Raw genomic sequence first — 23257 nt, forward strand, 5'->3', positions numbered from 1 at the left:
GAGTTGCACAACCGTTACCACAATTTATATTTAGGACTTTTTTTTATCACTCCTAAAAAAACCCTGTGCCCATTAACAGACATCCTTATCTCCTACTCTCTGACTCCCAGCACAAATATGCTTTTCCTCTCTACAGATTTTCTTATTCTGGACATTTTATATTAATTAGATCTTAAAATACATGGTCCTTTGTGACTGGCTTCTTTTATTTAGCATGTTTTTGAGATTTATCCATGTTGTACTGCTGTTCTTTTGAAAGTAATCTATTTTATCCCCTCTGAGTGCTTTCAAGATTTTATCTTTGTCTTTGGCTTTTTGCACTTTCACTATGAGGTGAAAATATATGGAGTCTCTTGAACCTGTGATTGATGTCTGAGTTCTATCTCACTAATTCCCTCTTTAGCCACATCTAATTTGCTGTTTAACCCATCTTTTGATTTTTTATTTTGGTTATGATATTTTTTATTATAGACGTTCTGTTAGGTTTTCAAATCTGTCGTGTCACTTGCTGATAATTTCTTACACTTTGGCGATAGTTTCAAGCTTGTTATTTATTTAAGCCCAGTGGACATTTTTGTTTTATAAACCATGTCTGATGATAATGTTGATATGAGTGTCTGTTTCTTCTGGTTTTCAATCTTGTTGCCTTGTTCTCTCCTATTGCCCCTGCCAGTTTATAATGCTCATGTTCTCTTCAGCCCTGAAGTCATCTGCACAAGTTTGTATTGGGGGCAGATAGATTCTTTCAAGTGTTCTGGTCTTAGCCTTGGCCCTTCAAGGGAAGAGCTGGCATTCACGTTGGACATCCTTCATTCCAGTGGGTAGACTGTAGTCATTGAAACCTGGGTTTACACTACCTGTGTGACCATGGCCAAGAGATTCCCATTCTCTGGGCCTCGGTTTTCCCTTCTGTACAATGGTGATCATTATGGTCCCTCCCCCATAGGGTTGCTGTGAAGATCTGTATCAGTTATTGTTTATTAATATGTAAGAAATTACCCCAAAACTTAGCAGCTTAAAATGACAGTTTCTATGGGTTAAGAATTCAGGAGAAGCTTCTTACATTATTTGGCTCAAGGTCTCTCATGAAATTGTAATTAAAATTTCAGCTGGGTTTTCAGTCATCCAATGGCTCGATGGGGCTGAAGGATCAATTTTCAAGAAAAACCATTCATATGACCGATTAGTGCTGGTTATCTGCAACATGCCTAAGTCCCTCACCACGTGTACCTCTCCATAGGCCTACTTGAGTGTCCTAGCCACATAGCAGCTGGCATTACCCAGAGCAGACGATCCAGAGGAGCAAGACAGAAGCCACAATGTATGTTATAGCCTACTCTTAAAAGTCATACTCCATCATTTTCACACTCTCCTATTAGTTACACTGGTCAGCCTAGCTCGGAGTGGGAAGGAACCACACAAGGGCATGGATATCAAGTGTCAAGGATCATGTAAAGCACTTAAAACCATGCTCAGCATGTAGTGAGTGCTCAGTAAACATTAACCATCCCTAGTAAGTGTCCTGGCTTTGTTCTAGGCTCTGCATAACAACTATTTTTATTCAGTCATTCAACAAATCTTTATTGAGCAGCTCTGTGTGCTAGCCACTGTTCTAGGAGCTGGGGAGACAGTCGTAAATAAAACATAGTCCCTGGCCTTACGAAATTAATGCAGACAAATCTAGAATGTTATGCCAGGTAGTGCTAAGTGCTATAAAGAACCACAAAGCCAGATAAGAGGAAAGAAGATGATGAGGGATGAGGACTATATGTCTTTTCCCATGAAGTTGGTACAGCGGAAGTGGTAGCTCAGATTTTGATCTCTGATAAAGCTCTCTCACACCTGTGAGCCTATCCTAGCTTCACAGGCAAATACAATTTATACTCATTTTACACCTGGGCTGGAGGTCAAACAGGCACAGAAAGGCGCTGAAATGAGTTCTGAGTCCCCAGGAGTCCGGATTTCTCCCAACGCAAAGGTTCTCCAACTTGGGCACACAGCAACATCACCAGGAGGCTTGTCAGGAGTCAGAACTCCAGGCATTCTCTGGGGAGAGTCCAAGGACCTGCATTTTACAGAAGCACCGTCTGGGGACTGATGCAGAGGGCCGCCCAACCACATCTGAGAAACCCTATTCTGCCCAATGTCAGTGGTGCTTGGGCAGGAGTCCTGCGCTGACAAATGTCAGCCTCAAGGGATGGGCAGGGCTTAGCCACAGAGGAGGGAAACAGGCTGAGGCCCAGAGATACCAAGCAGCCTGACTCCAGAATACTGAGTTCTCAAATACTACAATGCCACCTGCCATCTTCCTCAGGTCATGGATCTCTCTAATGTGACACCAGGGACAACAGAGCAAAGAGGGGGAGCCAGGTTCTTACTACCAGTTCTGAGAGCTGATTCAACAGCCTTGAAGCTCAGCGTACCTATTGACTTCTTGCTTTGTGTAAAATATACTTCCTCTTTTTTTTTGACTTTTTAAAAAATTTATTTATTTTAATTAGTTTCAAGTATACAGTACATTGGTTAGACATCTATATAGTTCATAAAACGATCCCCGCAGTTGCTCCCTCCCTCCCCTGACCCTCTACCTAGCCAAAGTATTAATGCTAACTGCATTCCCTATGCCGTGCTCCCCATCCCCGTGACCATCCATCAACTACTAATTTGTACTTCTTTAACCCTTCACCCCATTCTCCCGGCCCGCTAAATCCCCTCCCCTCTGTCTGTCACCAAATTGTCCACCATATTTGTGAGTCTGTTTTTGATTAGTCCGTTCTTTTACTTACTTAGATTCCACATATAAGTGAAATAATATAGTGTTTATCTTTCTCTGTCTGACTTAAATACCTTCTAGGTCCATCAAAGCAATATCTTTTTCCATCTCCTTCTTTTAATCTGAAGTGAATCTCTTGTAGGCAGCATACATAGGGGTCTTGATTTCTTATCCATTCAGCCACTCTATCTTTTGGTTGGAGCACTTAATTCTTTTCCATTTAAGGTACTTATTGATAAAAATGTAGTTGTTACCATTCTTTATTCTTGTTTTTGATACATGTTTTTTCTTCTTAAAGATGTCCCTCCAACATTTTCCTGTAATACTGAGTTGGTGGTGATAAATTCCTTTAGCTTATTTTTGTCTGGGAAGCTCTTTATCTCTCCTTCAACTCTAAATGATAAAGTATCCTTGATTGCAGATCCTGGGTCTTCATCACATCGAATATTTTGTGCCAAACCCTTCTGTCCTGCATAGTTTCTTTTGAGAAATCAACTGCCAGTCTTATGGGTATTCCCTTATAGGTAACTATCTGTTTTTCTCTTCTGCTTTTAATATTCTTTCTTTATATTTAACCTTCAGCATTTTAACTATGATGTGTCTTGGTGTGGGCCTCTTTGGATCCCTGTTTTTTGGGATTCTCTGAGCTTCCCGGGGTTTTATGTCCATTTCTTTGACCAGGTTAGGGAAGTTTTCCATCATTATTTCTTCAAACAGCTGTTCAATATCTTGATTTTCTTCAGATACGCTGATCAGACAGATATTTGGACTCTTAATAGTGTCCCATATGCTTCTTAAATTATTTTTATAGTCTTGGCATCTTTTTTCTTGCCATTCTGATTGAGCATCCTTGGCTTTCCCGTCCTCTAAATGGGTCATTTGATCCTTTTCTTTATTCACTTTGTTTATTCGTTTATTCCATTTAACATGCTTCTCATCTCAGATAATGTGTTCTTCATTTCATACTGGTTCCCTTTTATAATCTCCATTTCCATTTTTATGCTTTTTCTCTCTTTGTTGAAGTTCTCTACACTTCCCAAAAGTTCATTGAGCATCTTTATAACCAGTGTTTTGAACTCTGCATCTGTTAGATTACCTGACTCTGTTATATCTGGATCTCTGTTCTGTTCTCTTATATGGCTTCTGCTTCTTTATCTTCCCATTTTGGCTGCCTTTCTGTGTGTTTCTATGTACTAAGCAAAGCTCCTAAGTCTCCCAGTCTTACTAGTATGGATTTGTGAAGTAGGTGTCCTGTGGCACAGTCCTGAGAGGGGTTCAGTTGCAGGCCAAATTTAGCCCAAGCCTCTACCCCTCTGGGGCCACCTGTTAAAATTCAGCAAGCAATTCACAGATGCTGTGCTTATAGTTGCCTCAAAAGGCCACACCAGAAACTGAGGCCAGCTGCCTCTAGTGTGAGTCTAGGCACTGCTCAGCAAGGAGCACTTGACTCGCTGAGGATATACCTGGATGTGGCTTGGGTGGGATTGCGAGTTGGGGGAGGTGGGGTTTCAGTGAATACTCTGGGCATAGCGACCTCTGTTATCCAGTTTGATGACATCAGGGCTATGGCGGCGCTGTGTCCGTGCACTGGTGCGGGGAGGGCTCAACAGGGAACAATGGATACTGCGGGCACTTCTGTACCCAGCAAGTCTTGCCTTGGCCCTCACTCTGACAATGTCTCCCTGTAAGTCCCTGGTGCCCCGTGCACGCAGCTGAATTGGCACTGGTGCTCAGAGTGAGCAGGTCTGTCACCGCAAAATCCCCTCACGGTCACAGCTCCTTTAAGTGGCCTCTGCCGCTGCTGCAGCCTCCATCTCACCTCAGCCTCTGGAAACTGGGCAGCCCCACGTCCTCACCGCATCCTATCTTCTGCCGTTGCAGGGTGATTTCTTGGATTTCTCCCTAGTTGTATGGCTTATTCATCAAGATCCCAGGTGATTTTCCCTTGCTGCTTGCTCCTTGTTTCTGTCACAACTTTGATTTGGTCGCCAGAGGGATGAACAGAGCCTCCACTATCTTCGCCACTTTTTTTCCCCACCTACACTTCCTTCTTTTTTAAGCCACTGGCTCGGGGTTTCCATTAATTGCAGCCAAAAATTACCCCAGTGGAAACACCATTGCCTCTAGAAGGAAGAGAGCGAGTCTAGAGGACTCACTGGACTGTAGGGAGTCTGTCCTCACAAACCACTCCAATGAGGCTGAGACACGGGCCCGCTGGCCTTTCACTCCGGGGCTGGTTTGGAAAGTGGGGGAAAAAAATGAGAGGATAGAAAAAATGTCCAGGAAAATAAAAGTATTTCGTAACTTCTTTATTAGGCACAAGGTAAAATTATATACTCATGGCATCCCAAATCTATAGTGCTGATATGGGGTCCTGGACCCCAAGTGTCCCTAGAACTGGGCTTAGGACTTTCTAGGAGGCCAGGGGGCAGACCCCACCTAATATGTCCCCCCACTTTGGTGCTCAGCTCAGGTGTGGACCCTCATTCCAAACCACTCCTGGAGTTAGATGAGGACCCATCTCACAGTTTGCATTCCTAATCTTCCAGCCCAAACCCTTGGCTCAGGCCTGACCAAGAGGTACAGAATTCCCAGCATAGCCTGGGCTCTGGAGTCCTAAGTTGAAGGGGAGAGGCCTGGAGCCTTTGGCACAAGATGCTTCCCTTTCTCTGAAAGGAACAAGGTACAAAGGCATCTGGGTTGTTTGTGAAAGGGACTGTCCTAGGACAGAGGTGCTGGGGCACTAGCACAAGTGGACAGTGACACCTGCACTAACTGTGCTCAGCCCAGAGCAGACACTGGCCTATGAGTGTGGAAAAGTACTGTCAGCTCTGTGAGCAGGAGTTTTGTCTTTTTTGTTCTCGGCTGTGTTCCCAGAACCAAGAACAGGTTGTGGCACACAATGAGCTCCCAAGAAGGACTTGTTGAATGCACAAGCCCACGTGCACAGGCGTGTAGATCCACATGAGCGTGCAAACACACACTCCGCACATGCCTCCTCTTTTCTCTTTACTAAGAAGGCACTTAAGGTTTGTCAGTTCCAAGAGGCAGAAGAGAGCTTGGAGACACCCCAAACTCAACTCACTGTTTGCAGCTGAGTCTGGTAGGGTAGCCTTAGCCATATAGACCCACTTCTCTTTCTCCCTCCTCTTCCTCAGCCTCCTCCAGTCCCGGTCCTTCGGGGACTACCTGGTCAGCCTCCCAGAGGTGGGATCTGGATGGGACTGAGGGGATTGGGTTCTCTCGCAGCCAGGGGTGCAGCAGGATGCCTGAAGCTGTGAGCCGTTCAGCTGGCTCTCGTCGAAGGAGGCAGCGGATTAGGCAGTGGGCAGGGGCTGAGAGGCCCTGGGGCAGGGTGAAGGCTCCACGGCGGATCTTGCCAAAGAGCAGGGCAGGCTCTGAGTCCTGGAAGGGGTAGTGGCCAGCCAGCATGGTGAAGAGCGCCACACCCAGGCTCCAGACATCTGCTGCCTTGCCCGAGTAGGATGCCCGAGAACTGAGGATCTCAGGTCCCACATAGGCCGGGCATGCATGCTTGTCCCAAAGGGAGTCATCCGGCCCAGTCAGCACACAGGCATCCTCCAAGTTCTCCAGCACCAGCTTTGTCCTGTGGCAAGGGGAGAGACAGAGAGTCAACTCCTTCTGGGAGCCCCAAGCCACCAGCCCACGCTATCACGCTGAATGGCACCCACTTCTCAAGTCCTGTGAGCCTGGATGATTGAGCCCATTTTACAGATAAGGATGCCCAGGCTCAGAGAGGTTACGTCATTTCTCAAGGTCACAGAACAATTAAATTTGAACTAGGACTCTGAGAGGAATACATCTCCCACAGTCTCTTGGGGAGGGGGCTGAGGGGGGTGTGGGCATTAAGCCTCTTATAAACCTGATCCAAGTTTAGAATCCAGGCAGGTAAAAAAAATGAGAGAAATAAGAAGTGGGGACTGTGCCAAACATCTCAGCACAAACTCTGTCTAAAAAAAGCACCACTAACAACAGTCAATATTTATGGATTGTCCACTGAGTACCCGGCCCTGAGCTAAGCTGCGTACCTGGCATGTCTCATTTCATCCTCATACAACTTGTGAGGAAGATACCATTTCACAGCCACAGGGTGTGGGGCTGGGATGTGAACCCCAGTTCTCACCCATCAGAGACAGCACTATGAACCACTCATGTAGTTCCCAAAGGGGCCCCACGTTCCCATTTAAGAGAAGCCAGAAATCATATTTTAATGAAAAAGTCCAAGTTTTTGAAATATTGGCAACCAATTTCAATTGAAAACAAATGAACATGTACATGGGGCCAAAAAGAAAAAAGAAAATGCATGTGTGGCCCACCGTTTGAAACTTCTGCTTTAAACAACTCCCATGGAGCACTCTAAGTTACTTTAATAATAACCATCTATTTCCACTGCTATTCATTTAATTCCTCTGGTACCACTTCCTGGGTGCCTGATAGCATTTCACAAACATTGACTAACTCAGTGAATCATAGCACAGGAGTGTGTGTGTGTTGTGTGTGCATGCGCACCCATTACTGGCCCATTTTACAGATGCAGAAGTCAAGACTCAAGCAGGTGAAGCCATTGCTCAAAGAGCAGATAAAAAGTAGAACCAGGATTCGAACCCAGCTCTGTCTAACTCCACTGTCCCTTTTCTACCAACAGTGCTTCTCAAACTATTGCCTTGAAAAGAGAAGGAAGCACTTTCTCACCTTTGGGAGGTCTGGGGATATTTTACCCACTCCTAAGCTCAAAGTTGTGCATTAGCCTAAAAAATCATTAGAAATCTTAGGCTCCACTTCTTACTGAAGGCATGTTCATCTTAGTATAAAACGTAGAAGGAAAGGAGGAAATAGAGAATCACCTTTAGATAAACATCACAGTAATAACTGCTACAGGGGAAGATGGATGGCTGCTAAAATTCGTGGGTGAAAGTTTAAGGAGAAACAGTATTTATATGCATAGCCTCAAAGTACCTCAAGGTACTTATTAATTACAAGACATTACCCAAGGTGTTTATTAATTACAAAGGGTAAATTGGGAACCTGACAGTGTAGACACTTGGCAGTACCACACTCACCAATGATTGAGGTTGACATCAGAGTAATACATATTATCGGCATGTATCCCCTGATATGAAGTGCTAAGAAGGGCCTATCACTTCTGTGATATTCTTGCCCAAGCTGCATAACCTCAGCCTAACTGTGAGAAAAACATCAGCAAAATCCAAATTGTGGAGCATTTTACAAAATAACTGACAGATACTCTTCAAAAGTCCAGAAAGGTCCAGAAAGACAAGGAAAGACTGAGGACCCGTCTCAGATTGGAGGAGACTAAGGTGACATGACGACAGAGTGTGGGGTGGGGCCCTGGATTGGACCCCAGACAGAAAAAAGACATAGTGGGAAACTAATGAAATCTGAACCAATCTGTGGTTTAGTTAACAGTACTAGACCAATTTCTTGGTTTTGGTCATTGTACTGTGGTCATGTAAGATGCTAACATTAGGGGAAACTTGGTGAAGAAAATAGGGAACTCTTTGGATTATTTTTTGCAACTTTTCTTAAAGTCTAAAAGTATTTCAAAATAAACAGTTAAAAATGTTCTATGGGGTCACCCTCCTCCCCCCCTAAAAAAAAATCTTGAAATGAAATCAGTGCTCTCAATGGATGTTCATGGGGACCTGATGCTTTGGAGAGTTCTCTGACATACCCTGCATACTCCTGGGAGTCCCTTTCTGTCCCCTCTCCAAAAATCACTGAGTTTCAGTTTCACAGGAAAGGTTCCTGTGTGGGAACTCAGGGCCCATTTTAGCTGTTGTCTGTAGCCTTGAAATCCTGGAAACATCTTGATAATCCAGCCTTTTCTCTATGAATGGGATAACTGAGGTCCAGAGACACGGGGTCACCCAGAGTCAGGAGGTAAGCCCAGCCAGGCCTCCCACCTCTCCAGCTCAGAGGCAATTAAGACCCTGGCTCTGGAGTCACATCTGGGTTCAAACCTCAGTTTTACTATTTATTTAGCTGTGGGATCTTAGGCATTACTGACCTCTCTAGGTCTCAGTTTCCTCACCTGCCGTATGGGGACAGTAATAGTGTAGATCTCATATTTGTAAGGATCCATGCCAAGTCAGTCAGTGCAGCTATACAATTCATCCTGTGACTATTATCACAAAGGCAATGCTCCACCCCAAGGGGCTTCCAACAGGACTGAGCTAGCTTCTCCCCCGCCCCACCCAGAACCAAGCAGTAGTGCTAGTCTAGGCTTCTCCACTTTTTGCATAGGTTACTTTGCCTTCCTGAGCCTCAGTTCTCCCATTATGGCCCACTTCTTGGGTGTGTCTGTGGATGAGTTCTCTGTGGCCACACTCACCTCTCACAGTTGGTGAAGACAAAGCGACCCAGCTTGAGATCTCGCAGGACTAAACCGTGCTGGTGGCAGTGAGCCACAGCGGCAGCCATTTGGCGGAAGAGGGTGGCAGCCTCGGGCTCCGGGAGGCGGCGACGCCGGCGCACCAGACTGTGCATGTCCCCATGAGGCCGCAGGAAAAAGGTATAAAGGTGTTGTGTGCCCGCCAGGACCTCTGCAGGCCGTGCCACGTGCCTGTGGGTGGGCAGCCGCGAGTAAGGCTCCAGCACAGCAAGAGCATCACGGACCTGGTATACCTGTGGGCGGAGCATGGCGTGAGCACAGGTAGAAACCGCATGGAGCCCAGGCTGACCTTGAAAACAGTCACAGCCAACCCTTTGGACACTACTGGGTGCTAGGCACTGTGCCAAATGCTTCCGCAGCAAGCCACTCAACCCTGACAAAGCTGAAAGGCCACATAGCCAGCAAGTACTCTTAAATAGCTACCTTACATGGACTTAAGATAATTGAAAAATGACAGGCAACTCAAACAAAAGAACTCTGAAAGCAGGGGAAATCCAGAAGAGCAGATGATGCAGAAGTAACTTTAAGTCCATCATCATCATCATTACCATTCTCTAGAATTCACTGCTCATTCATCTTTTCATTCATTTATACCTGTGCCAGCCACTGAGGATCTAACTTGACTGACGGCCATGGTCCCTGCCCTTCTGGTGCCCACAATTCAATGCAGGAAACAGTTAACAGGCCAAAAAATGAAATATTTACCAATTCTGATAAGCATTGCAAAGGAACTAAGAAGGATGCTGTGATGCAGCATATTTTGGAAGGAGGCACCTATTTTGAAAAGTGTGGTCCAGAAGGGACTCTGGAGAAGTGATCTGAGTGATTCAGAAGTGCCCATGGCATGAGCTTTCCAGGAGTCACAGACAGTGCAAAGTCCCTGAGACAAGAAAGAGCTTGATCAGCTCCAGAGACCCAACTAAAGATCGACATGGCTGGAATTGGGTGGGGGAAGGAAGTGGGGCACATGGTAAGAGTGGCTGAGTTTGTCAGGAAATGTGCTGGAGGCTTTATGGACATTAGATGGAAGCCTCACCACAGTCCTGAAAAGATGTAGGAGGAAGGGGACTTGTTGGATGGAAGCCACACAGCCAATCGGCAGCCAACCTGGTATACTCATTTTAGTTCATCTGACTTTGAACTCTTTGCTTGTTATTTTAGCTATGTCACACAGAAAATAAAAATAAAGCATGTACATATTTAATTCATCAGGAAAAAAAATGTAAGCCTGTGTCCTAAAAAATAAAGTTGGGTGGCATGAAGGAAATAATCCAAAAATAGACATTATTTTTACAGTTATAGCAAGCATATCCCTGCCTCTGTGCATCTGCACTTGACTTTCCTGCTGCCTGGATGCTCTTCACAGGGCTGGCTCCTCCAATTCACACAAGTCACTATTCAAATGTCACCTACTCAGAGAGGTCTTCCAGGACCTCCCCAGCTAAAATCACCTGTACCCCCTCTCCTATCTTCCTTACTCCTGTCCACCAGGAGCAAACCTGCCCTGGTTGTGTCTGAACCACCTGTTCCAGCAAGGGGCACATGGCTCTGGGTTCAGCCTGCCCAGGCCCAGTCTCAGCTCTGACACCTCCTGGCTCTATCATGTGGCAAGTAACTACATCTTTCTGAGCCTCAGTGTCCTCTATCTATAAAATGGGCCCAATAACAGTAACTACTTCATAGATTATGCAAAGATTAGAAGAATTTTGCACACTAAGCAATCAATACAGTACCCGGTATACAGTAAATACCTGTTATTATACTTTCTCAGCTCTGTCCTTTTGGGCTGTTACTTGCCAATGTCCTGTGTGGGCCTGACTCTCAGGGAGTCTTAGCCCTGTCCATTTCCCAATTTCTGCCAAGAACCCTGATTTGGGCCAGGAACACTGGACCTTGCCCTAGAAAGCCAGGCCCGATTCTATGTGGCTTCATGCATGGCCCTTCTCTTGACCTCAATCTTCCCATCTGTAAAATAGCCACATGGTAGGCACCACAACCTCCAGGGTCCCAGGATTTTCGATGCCTCCCATATCCTTCTCTTGTGCAAATATCTTCAGTGGCTCCCCACAGCCCAGTGGGAGCTCCTTCCCAATGTTTTCATGCCCGGTGGACGCCAGCCCTCATCTCCCGTCCCTGACTGCACACCCTCTCCACTTGGCCATAGTGAAGTCCTGTTGATTCTCTGAAGCGCCACGCTCTCACTCCTCTAGCCCTCTGTTTCCCTGCCTGGACCTCCCGTCCCCCACTTCTCTCTGGCTAACTCTTACTCAGCCTTTTCTAACACCTCCCTTGAATACCTTGGAGGCTTCTCCTCTGTACTCCTGTCGTGGCCCCTAAGCTCCACCTCTGTGACATGTATCACACTATGAGGCCCTAAGATGTGATTTCCCCATGGCTGAGGTCATCTGGTTTGCCTCTCTAGTCTCAGCCCAGCCAGGGGGCTTGACAGAGTATTGGGGGCTCACTGGCTGTTTCTCCAATAAACATAGGACTAAATGAATATAAAGATCCCCCAGTCTTATTAATCCTCTAAAGCGAAAACCCTTTAAAGTTCCCCTGTGATGCTGGTGACGAGCAGCCCCCATACCTTGCAGGTATATTCAGTGCCTGAGGGGCAGTGCAGGGCCCGGTAGGCTCGGCCACCCTCCTCAGGCTCCAGGAGGATATAGGGCCCAAGTCGGGAGGCAGTGGTCACAGCAGAGACATGGACTGGAGCAGGAGGTGGGCTCAGAGGCAGTGGGCAGCGGGGAAGCCTGGGCTGGGGTCCACTTCGAGCTTGTTTCCGTATGGGATACTCAATGTCTAGGTCATCGTCCAACTTCAACTGCTTCTTCCTGGAGGGGACACCCATAGGAGCTGCCAGAGGGGTGACTCGCATCTAGAATGAAAGGGAGAAAGGTGCTAAAGTGAAGCTGTTTGGTGGCCCCTTTCTTCCCCTACTGGTGGGAGGGTACATTGGCACAGCCTTTATGGGGGGTGATTTGGCAATGTGCATTAAACTGACGACTGCACGCATCCTTAACTGTGTGTCTCGCTTCTGGGAATTTATTCTCTAATTAAAATGCTTGCCAAATATGTGAAAAGCTGTTCATCAGAGCCTTATGTCTTATAGCAAAGGGCAAGAAACACCTAAATGTCCAGTAGTAGGAGGCTGGTTAAAACATCATGGTATAGTCATATAGTGGAATACTATACAGTTCTGAAAGAGACCAGGAAGCTCTCTACATACTGATGTAATAATGCAAGTATAAGGTCATTTCTGCAGCCCATGTGATAGAAACAATTGAACATCCATCATTAGCGGTCTGGTTAATTAAGTTTCATCCATACATGGAACAACTGTAGCCATTTAAAAGATTGAGGGAACTCTTTATATGCTAATTGAAAAGATCTCCAGAGTAAACTATTAAGTGAAAAAAAAGTAAAGGGGAGAGATGGACTGGTGGTTGGTTACAGGAAGGGAGACCTTGCACTGTATGTGTTGAGTGTTATAGTGTAGGCAGCTAGTACCTATGAAACGGAGGGAGGGATGGAAAGAGAAGGAAAGGAGGGAGGAAGGATGATGAAGGATGATAAATGAATGAGGTGTGTACATGTGAATGTATATTCTGGAACGGATATATTGTCAAATGAACAAAGTGAGCTGCTGAACAATATACTCAAGATGGTCTCATTCATGTTAAAAACCCCAGCAGCATATAATATGTTGTATCTCTCTATATATTATACATATATAATATGTATGTATATGGAAGTGCACAGGAAAGACCCAGACTAAATTGACCACAGGAGCCCCTGGCCTCCTGGAGACCTCCGGGAGAGGAAGGGATTTGGATTTGGACAGGAGGCAAGGGAATTTTCTATTTCAATATTTGAGTATTTCAAAACAGATAGAGTGGATATCTTTTTTTCAGCTGTGAATTTTATCTACAATTGCCTGATGGCCCTAGAACTACTGGAATTACAGGGTCCATATGCAGAATTAGTCCACCAGCCAACTCAGTTTCATCCTCAGGTGAGGAGTGAGGCAGGGAGGGGAGGTCTCTCAAAGTTCCCAAGACTTATTCATTCAACGGTGGAAGAAGCCACCACCCTCGCAGCTGTGTATCCGTGTGTTGAGTGGAGAAGATGGCAATGGCATGTCAGGGCAGAACTGTTTTCTGCAGGATCCATCTGCCTACTCATTTAGACTCCAGATGAGGGACAAGGAGGCCCAAGTATGAGGTGTTAGAGGGAGACAGACTTCAGCCCAGTTAAAACCTTTCCAATACTCTGAGACAGGATTAATATCGCTCAGAGTCAATTCTTAGACTGAAGCCCAACTCGCCAATTATGCTGCTCCCAAATGCATAGACTGCCTTGGGAGCAAGGGAGGGAGCCCCCAACCTTGAGTGAAAGGCCATAATCTTGCCTTTGCAATAGGGGGTTGCTGCTGTCAGATATTCCCAGGATCTAATCCTGGCTCACACTCTTTCTGTGCCAATGTACCTGGCTCACACTCTTTCTAGCCCTGGGCAAGGTCTGCAACCTTTCTTAGTCTCAGTTCCCTCATAAGCTCATAGAATTTTTTAAAATTATTTTAAAATTTTCAATTACAGTTGACATTCAATATTATATCAGTTTCTTGTGTACAACACAATGATTAGACATATATACATATCTCGTGAAGTGATGCCCCAATAAGGCTAGTACCCACTTGGAACCATATATAGTTCTTAGAATATTATTGACTATATTACCTATGCTGTACTTTATATCTCTATGACTAATTTGTAACTGCCAATTTGTACATCTTAATCCCTTCACCTTTTTCACCCGCCCCAATATCTCTCATCTGACAACCTCAGTTTGTTCTCTATCTATGAGTTTGTTTCTGTTTTGTTTGTTTTGAATTTTGGATTCCACATATAAGTGGTATTTGTCTTTCTCTGTCTGACTTATTTCACTTAGCATAATATCCTCTAGGTCCATTCGGGTTGTAGCAAGTGGTAAGAGGTCGTTCTTTTTTACGGCTGAGTACTATTCCATTTTTCCATTTTGTGTGTGTATGTGTATGTATATACATACACACCACTTCTTCTTTAACCAATTGTCTATTGACGGGCACTTAGGTTGCCTCCATATCTTGGCTATTGTAAGTAATGCTGCAATAAACATAGGGATGCACATATCTTTTTGTATTGGTTATTTGGAATTCTTCAGATAAATACCCATAAGTGGAATTGCTAGGTCATAAGGTAGTTCTATTTTTAATTTTTTGAAGAACCTCTATACTACTTTCCATAGTGGCCGCACCAATTTGCAATCCCACCAACAGTGCACGAGGGTTCCCTTTTCTCTACATCCTCTCCAACACTTGTTGTTTATTGATTTATTGATGATAGTCATTCTCACAGGTGTGAGGTGATATTTCATTGTGGTTTTAATTTGCATTTCTCCGATAATTAGCGATGTTGAGCATCTTTTCATATGTCTATTAAAGCCCATAGGATTTTTGCAGTAAAGAAATTAAAACACAAAGTATCATGGACCTGTTACAAGAAATGGTCATTATTGTTCATTTATATTATTATTATTATTATTATTATTCATAGCTGAAGATGTTTAAGTGCTACCCTTGGGAGTCTCAGAACTCTCCCCAGGGATGAGATTAAGCTGACACTCCTTGCCTCATGGGCTGTTCTGAGTCAAGCAAGATGATCCCTGGCTGTGTAGATGCTTTGTGCCCTGCAAAGCTCCCTGGAGTGGCTCTTAGGTAGTTGTATCAGCACTCCAGGCTGCTTTAGCTCTATCCATACCCCAGAGCTTGGTGGGGCCTGGGATACCCCATTCCATTGGACAGGGGGTATCCGAGTCTATAGTTGAATGAAGGACTTTGCAGGCCACACTGCTGGATCACTACTGTAGGATGGAGGCAGCTCCTATATACATACCTCTTGCTGTTCCCTGACACCCTCCTCCCGCCACTCCCACCCCCCCAATAAGGGCAAGTCGTACCAAACATACACTCACTCAACAGGGCAGACAGGTGTACACGCCCCTCCAAAACACACTTTGTCCAAGCCAGCCAGCACTCATTCAGGCACTCATCCAGGGCAAAGAGGGGCACACACATAATTAAGCGACACACACCTCTCCTTTCGCAGGCAAGCGTGCACGCACACACACAACTCTCCCACTGTCACACGACTGCAGGACTGATACCAGCAAGGCCGCACACACAGTCTGACACGCCCCGCTCCCCGCCCCCTACACATACACCAGGCCTCCCGCAGCCAGGCTCCGCCCTTGGGAGCGGAAGCGGCGGCCGCCGGTGTTTCGGAACAGAAAGTTCATTGGAAACCGTGGAGCAGCGAGGAGACGAGGAGCGGGTGAGGCACGGGAAGAAGGCTGGGCCCGAGGGCCAGGGGAAGGGGCGGACGTGCGCCCCCCCCCCCCCCCCGCCACCCCCCAGTCTTCAGCACAAACTGTCTGCAGGCGCAAAACAAGGCGCGCTCAGTGCAACGTGCAAACCCGTAGCCGCACCATTAGGTGCACACCTGCGGCCGAGATCTAGCATGTACCGGGGTCCTGCATCCGCGCTCCCACTGCACCGGTCCCCTTCCCTCAGGGCACCCAGCCCTGTCCCGACCACGTCGCCCATGCAACCAGCACTTGCCACCAGGTGCTCCCCGCAACTCGCACAGTCCACGGAGACTAAGAACCCCGAGACACATTCCCACTCACACAGCACAGGCTTACGTGGACCCCCGCAGACACACGTCCACAATGACAAAGACACTACAAAGAGTCCCCCAGTCCCCCAGTGCCTCTTACAGTCCCTCACACACAGACCTCCCCGCACCAAACCACAGGACTCCCCCGCCCCACCCAAAACACAGACAACCACACACCTCTCTTGGGGCGACACCGGGACACCTCCGTCCCCGGCTCCCTCCGCCCCCAGGACCCAGCTACCACGCCCGGGGTGTGCACCCTCGCCCCAGCCGGAATCCGCCACACTTGGGGGGAGGGGGCGCGTCACCTGAGGCCCGGCAGGAACACCGCCCAGATCGACCCCCTGACGGCGGGTCTGTTAAAAGTTGTTTTGTGTCTGTAACACGCAGCAGCTCGGAGCGGCTGCGAGACTCCCGGGCCACCCTCCGCAGGACCGCCTTTGCAACCTACCAGCCCCTGGCCCCCCGCGGGTACCTTACCCTCATGCGGCGGGGTCCTGCCGCAGCCCGAATACAGACTTGCCTGGGCACCTCTGGTGGACAGGGGCCGTCTCTGCTGCGGCTGAGATTAGGATCCCGTGGAGCTCTGGTCTCGACCCCTTGCAGCCCAACGCGTGAAAAGCCGAGGCCGCTTCCGCTGCGAGTGTCTCGTGGACGCTCGGCGCCAGGCTCTGTCTCTGGCCGGGATGATGTAAACCTGAGCTAATCAGCCGCTGCCTGGTGCGCTCCGGCCGGGGATTGCACCATCTCTCCGCGCTCCGCCCCTCGGGGTCACGCCCGAGGGCGCCCGGCCCCCGCCCCTCCCATCGGGTCCCCGCTCCGGGCCAGGGCACCCCTCACCACTCTGGCCCTCTAGAGATGTCTCGTCTCCACCTCCTTCCCTTTCCGCCCAGTGCCCGAGGTTTGAGTGTAGGCACCAAACCTCGATCATCTTGGAAAAGAGCATTTTGCTTTTCTGAGCTTCAGTTTCCCCATCTGTGAAATGGGAAGAACGTCCTCAGGATGGTACTGAAGAGAAAAAGAGCAAACAATGAGTCTCCCGGGTACTTTCCGTTTATAAAAACACGTTTCCACGATTGCTTTATTAAACTTTAGAGAACTCTTGACAGGTAGGAAGCTCCAGTCTCCCCATTCTACTAAGGGGCAGCCCGAGAACCAGCTATGGGAAAACAGCCTAGGAGCTTTGCAAAAACCACAGATTTATAGGAGCTGACTCAGGGATCCAAAAGGGCCAGTGTCGTGCCCTGGGCAGGCTTGAGGTCGAGTGGGCTTCATAGCATTCATTTGACAAAGGCAGTGCAGCCTAGGGTAAGAGCCAAGTACTCTAGAGCCAGCCTGCCTGAATGCATCCCATTTCTGCCCCGACCCACTGCGGATGTACCTCAGGAAAGCTACTTAAAATCCCGCTTCACTTTCCTCCAATATAAAATGGGCTTATAATAGTATGGCACTCACGTCATAGAGTTGTTGTTTGGATTGAAGAAGTCAGTAAAATGCTTAGAACAGTGTGTGGCACATCATAGGTGTTCAATGAAAAGAGTGGACACAAAGGGAGCTCAGAGAGGGGAAGGCGCCTATAACAGGACTTGCATCCCAGGCCTGGCAGTCCCCGGTGGCACTTGTCATTTGGTAAAGCATCCCTACGCAGCTCCAGGGGTCCAGCACCTTTCAGTGGAAATATTCTAAGGTCTTCCTGTCAGAATTTACCAGTGCCAAAAAATAACTCCTCAGGCAGAAGTTGAATGGGAGGTGGGCGGAGTCACCTATGTTTCTTTAGTTCCAGAACCTCAAGGACCAGCTCTCCTGTGTCTCAGAGTCTTTAGGGCACACCAAGGAATTCTGGGATCTCATTTAGCTCTGGAAATTCCCCTGCCTGGAAGGAATAAATGAACTCATTTTCTACACCAGGACACCTAGACTCAAGTCCGAAGATCCCACAGCTGTAAGGGATAAAGAAAGGCAGGGATGATTGTTTTCTGAGCACTTCTATGAAGCCAACACTGAGCTGGGTTTACTCACACATTCCTAACTTTATTTTATGCTGGGTCAGACCCATGCTTGTCACGACTCATTGACTCATTGGTGTCCTCACTGATCTATAAATCAGTGGGGAGACAGATCATTATCAATAATATAAAATCAATAAACCAAAATCATTTAAAATAGAGTATGTGTTTTCTTGAATAAAACAGAATAGATTTGTTCTCTATAGATACGACTGAAGAGTGGCTATTTTCAGTAGGGCTCATCAGGAAGGTGATGCTTAAAGTAGGATCTTTAAGAAGAAAAGGGGTGATGATGCAAAGATGTGAGGGGGAGACATAGAGAAAAGTAAGTGCAAAGACTCTGAGGCATTTAAGGCAGTGTGAGATGGCAGGGCACCAGCATCTAAATTCTACAGACGAGTCAAGGGGAGGGGCTTACCCAAGACCACCCAGTTCAGTAGATCTGGATTTGAACCTGGAGCCACTGACCCCAGAGCCCACACTGGCCAGTGACATTTCACAATCTTTGCAAACCAACAGCCTCAGCTCGCCCTTGTGAGTATGTTCTCTGGAACCACACCCTGGGCCTAACCCCCAAGTTTGAGGCCCTTGTCACAGTTGGGGGTGTCAAATCCCAGTCCTCTAGACCAGCACTTTCCAAAAGGACATAACGTGAGCCACATATGTAGTTTCAAATTTTCTAGTACTACGTCAAAGAAGAATAAAAAGAAACAGGTGGAATTATTTTGTTAATATATTCTATTTAATCCAATATATCTGGCATGTTATCATGTTATACCAACAGACAATTACAAATTATTAATGAGATCATCTAAATTTTTTTCATACTAATGTCTTCAAAATCTGGTGTGTATTTTACATTTAGTTTGGACATAAATCAGCATGGAAGCTAAATTGTCAATGGTTAAAGTGAAATGTTGTCCTACCAAAACAATTAAGCTATATATAATGGAAAATTTTTTTACCTGTTTTAAAATTAAAATTCAATGAAATGAAAAAATTCAGTTCCCTGGTCACACTAACCACCTTTTAAATGCTTAATAGCCACATGTGACCAGATGGAGTAGCACAACCCTAGACCAAGAATTTCTGACACAGATCCTTCTGTAGTTCGTAAGCGTGATGATTGGCTGTTCATTCTGTAGTGTGAGATGTGCCTTCCTCAGACCTTGTTATGACATCAGCACATTACCCATCTGATGCAAGAAAAAGAAAAAAAAAAGAATTTCCGACACATTGTCCAGGGAGTATAGCAAAGAAGTGGAGTCTGCTGGGTCTACGACACAGATGCCAAGTAGCTTTGAGCCTCAGTTTCTGCATCTATAAAATGTGATTCATTATACTCTCCTCGCATTGTGGTCCTAAGGGTTAAATACACTGAGACGGTCTTGTGTCATAATCAAACCACCTTTCTTGGGCTCAAATTTTACCAATTCCAAGTGGCGAGATTTTGAGTTAAATTACTAAAGCTCTCCATGCCTCTGTTTCCTTTTCTGTAAAATGGGGATAATAATAGTACTTACTTCATTGATTTGTCATGAGGATGAAATGACAATATTTGTGTAGTACCCGGCAAATAAATACTATATAAGCATTTGTTAAAAAGCAAGAAAATAAATGGTGACCAACTCCCCAAAATTAAATGCAAAAATGTGCACTTTCCCAGAGAGACAGTTCCACTTTCATGAATTCCCTTCTTTCTAGGCTCAGAATATCCTTACCCAGGTGTCTGAGCCAAGCAGCCTACATTTCTATTTGCTGTAGTTCTCATGAGCCCGGTCTCTGACCCTCAGTGCTGGGGGGAAGAATTTGGAGGGCTGTGCTCCAAGGGTGGAGAGAAGGACGGGGGATGAGGGCGTACTGTGGACTGCTATGATAGGAGCCACACCTGATGCCGTCCATTGCACCCAGGTGACACTAGTGATTGCGGTATGCTTGAAATTTCACCGTTAGTGTCCTTAAAACTTTCATCGTTATAAGTTCTTCCCATAAAAGTGAAACGATGCCTTGGAAAGAGTTCTGGTTAGATTCTAGGTCTGGCTGAAGCCACTGACCCTGTGAGATCATGGGCAAGTCACCTTCTCTTTGGGGGCCTTAGTTTTCTTATTCGTAAAATAAGAAGAGAAAGTTGGATTAGGTCAGTGTTTTCCAAAATATGGTATGTACAGCAATGGTAGGTGCCAGATGGTTTTAGGGTCTCCAGACTGTATTACATAAATTGAATCATTTCATAATATGCATATTTCCTTTTGATTTTCTTCCTGTTCCTCCAATAACTGGGGGAGAAAATCTCATTTAACAGCTTCTGTGTCTTTAACACCTCACATGTTAAGGAAGAGAGAGCAGGGCTCAGCTCAGAGCCTCCAGCAAGAAACAAGATTTAACTAGAATTTAAGAATCTTGTTTTGCTTTTCTGGTATTTAATTTTATAGTTACTTCACCTCTACGGCAAATGATAGTGGCTTTCCATCTGAGGTCAGTAGTTTAAATTTTCCACTTCAAATACATTTGACTAAGTTTTTAAAAATGAGCCGATTGAAAGAAAAAAGTTATAGAACTAATAATACAATTGGGTGAATGGATTTGGGCCAATTGATTTGGGAAATACAGTGGATGATTCAAGAGTTGCAGCTCAAGCCTGTGCTCCTCTTGGGGAGCACTTAATAGGAGTCTGGGCACTGCCCCCTTCTCTGGGAGCTTTGCAGAAATCCTTCATTATCTGAATCTGGCTCAGGCCCCAGAAAAGGAAGCAGGCCAGTGCCAGCGGTGGCCCAGTGGCAGCCACAGCCCTGCTGAGTGATCTGGCTCTGCCCTGTGGCCTTCGTGAAGAATGTGATTCTCTTGCCCGTGGATCGAGCATGGTCCTGTGTGGGTGCTTCCCTTACATCATCTCACTGCATCCTCCAACCTCTCCACCAAGTTGCTGATTTCATCCCTGGAGGGAGCTGAGGAAATTGGGGCTCAGAGAAGTGACATCACCAGCCAAAGGAGTGAGGGGACAGTGGGCTTAGAAGTAGATAGTCTGGCTCTAACCCTAGATGTATTTGTCCACTGCTTTATGCCACTTCCTTGGCCTATACTAGTTGTATGACACTGAGCAAGTCACTTAGATACTCTGAGATCCAGAGCCCTCATCTATAAAATGGAATTGATAATAGTATGCTCTTGATAGAGTTATCAAACTACTTATTATTGGGAACTGTTATTGGATTAAGTGGAGGTTAAATGAGTTAATACAAGTGAAGTGTTTATTTCTTTTTCCCCTTTTTGATTTCCGCCCCCCACCCACCACCACTTCCACCCCTGACCTAAGGGATGTTGCCTTCTCCCCTTAAGAACTGGATCTCTAAAGGCAGGGCGTCTCCTCCCACACGCTCGTGGCATGCACCCGGGACCTGGCGCACCCTGGGTCTGGTCCGTGGCTCTACCCGGGGTGCAAACCCAGGACCTTCTACATGTAAAGCAGCCTTGCTAACCACTACACTAGGGAGCGACCCTGCAGGTAAATTGTTTAGAAGAGTTCCTGGCACAAGGTAAGCACTTGATGATAAGTAGTTAATATTATTTCCACAGAGCCCAGGATTCCACCTTGCCCCCGGGCCCCCAAACACACACCCCTTGAGAGCTGAAGGTAAAGGGAAAGAAAGGAACACATTTCCTGAGAATCCCCCATGCAGCAGGCTTGGGCTGTGTCCTTCATCTGCTTTCTCATGTAATCCTGACTGCAACCCTGTGAGCTAAGGATGAATGTATGTCTTTTTCACGAGTGAGAAAACCAGGCATCAAGGAGAAGTAACCTGCCTAGGATCACAGGGCAAACCAGAGGGGTGTGAACCCAGGTCGGTGCGGTTCCAAAGCCCACATTGGCTCACTGTTTCAGAAACTGACCTGAGATTGCTCAAAAGTTCCCGAGGAGGTCCCATGCTCTCCTCAAGGATGAGGGTCCTCTCCCCAACCTGTGATGGAAGGAGCTAGAAACCACAGGAGGAAAGCTTGCTTCTGGTTCTGACCTTGTCTCTGACAGTTGGATGACCTTGGGCAGCTGCCAGTGCCTCTCTGCCTCAGCCACATAATTACTGCTCTGTGTGTCAGGGGTGGGGCTCTCTGAACTTCCAGGGGTCCTAATGCTCTCAGTTACTTTCCAGCTGGGAAGGGGAGGGGGCCCCAGATTGATTCCCTCCTAATACAGGAGTTGGTGCTGAATTGCTGTCATCTGATCTCCCTGGGCCTTCCTGCCTGCCTGATTGCCTCCTGCAAGCAGTTAGGCTAGGGAAGGAAAGAGATTTTATGTATGTTCCATCCAGGTCATTGCCCAGCCCCTCCCATTCTGAGAAAAGCTTGTGGGGTGGGGTAGGAAATAGGAGGGGTGCCAAAGTGTTCAGCCAACAGCCAGTTACATCAGAAGACCTTGCGTAAGGCTCCCTCTTGGGTCAGGCACGGAGCCCTGCCCCATAGCCCCTACTCCTATCCTGGTCCCCTGGGGTGCCAGAGTGAGAACTGTCAGGCCTTGTAGGGGACATCAACCCAGGACTGGCCTTCAGGGCGTGGCCTGGGGGAAGGCCAGGGGATAGGGGGAAGGGTTTGAAGAAGGTGCTGCTCATCTGTCTGGGAGATGGGACTTAGGCTGGAAGATGCTCCTCAAAGCAGTCCAGAGCCAACTTGCCTACTCGGTCCCTCAGCGGAGAAAAAGGAGACTAGGCCAGTGCCCTGGGAACTGACTGAGCCCTGATCCTTGACTCTGGTCACAGTCTGAGTTCTATTTTCTGACTTTGGACTCCAACTGAACTCTGACCTGGAACCTTGAACATAGCCTGATCTCTGAGCTCTGATCACTGTCCCTGGCCATGGCTAAATCCTGACCCAGGCCCCAAACTGAGCACTGACTTGGTCGTTGACTGGGCACCCACTTTTCCCATGCTGACCCCTGACCAGCTCCTGACTGAGTTACAATCCTGCAGATAGTCTTAGCTCTAATTCATTACCCTTGACCCCAGCCCCCAGGTAAACCTCAACTCTAGTTTCAAGCCTCGTTAGAGATATTCTTTCGAGAATCAGGAGAGCTGTGCTTAGGCACAGGCATCAAGAGCTTGACACCCGCTGGTCACCCTTCTGGTTGTTTTATCACCTCTCAGACTGAGGATGGTTAAAGGGCTGGGTTAAACTGTGGGTCCCATGGAGCTGTCCTCTGAGCAGCCCGACACTGTGAGTCAGCAGGGTCAGGGCAGGGCCACTGGGGATGGGCAAAGGCAGTGCTGAGTCAGGCCAGGGAGAGAGTGGAGAGTCTCTCTGAAATTAGAGCTGCAGGGTGCAGGCAGGTCTACAAATGAAT

General features: G+C 46.9%; 1 protein-coding gene and 1 non-coding gene across 3 annotated transcripts; one reads left to right on the top strand and one right to left on the bottom strand.

Annotated features, from left to right (window-relative positions):
* Positions 1 to 5066: 5066 nt before the first annotated feature.
* TRIB3 (tribbles pseudokinase 3) lies at positions 5067 to 16629 on the bottom strand. 2 transcript variants are annotated; one of them, XM_011380116.2, is made up of 4 exons: positions 16446 to 16629; positions 11794 to 12084; positions 9147 to 9439; positions 5067 to 6380 (listed from the first exon to the last, which is right to left on the bottom strand). In XM_011380116.2, the coding sequence occupies exons 2-4, from the start codon at positions 12082 to 12084 to the stop codon at positions 5888 to 5890; spliced, it is 1077 nt and encodes a 358-aa protein (XP_011378418.1). In that variant the 5' UTR covers positions 16446 to 16629; the 3' UTR covers positions 5067 to 5887. The 2 variants fall into 2 exon arrangements, with proteins under 2 accessions (XP_011378418.1, XP_011378417.1); XM_011380115.2 differs by having other exon boundaries at positions 16403 to 16629.
* Positions 16630 to 19026: 2397 nt separating this feature from the next.
* Positions 19027 to 19130, top strand: LOC111731635. Its single transcript, XR_002777240.1, has one exon. It is a non-coding gene; the product is annotated as a small nucleolar RNA U13 (small nucleolar RNA).
* Positions 19131 to 23257: the final 4127 nt, after the last annotated feature.

This window comes from Pteropus vampyrus, unplaced genomic scaffold, assembly GCF_000151845.1.
Source record: "Pteropus vampyrus isolate Shadow unplaced genomic scaffold, Pvam_2.0 Scaffold388, whole genome shotgun sequence".
Classification (NCBI taxonomy): Eukaryota; Metazoa; Chordata; class Mammalia; order Chiroptera; family Pteropodidae; genus Pteropus; species Pteropus vampyrus.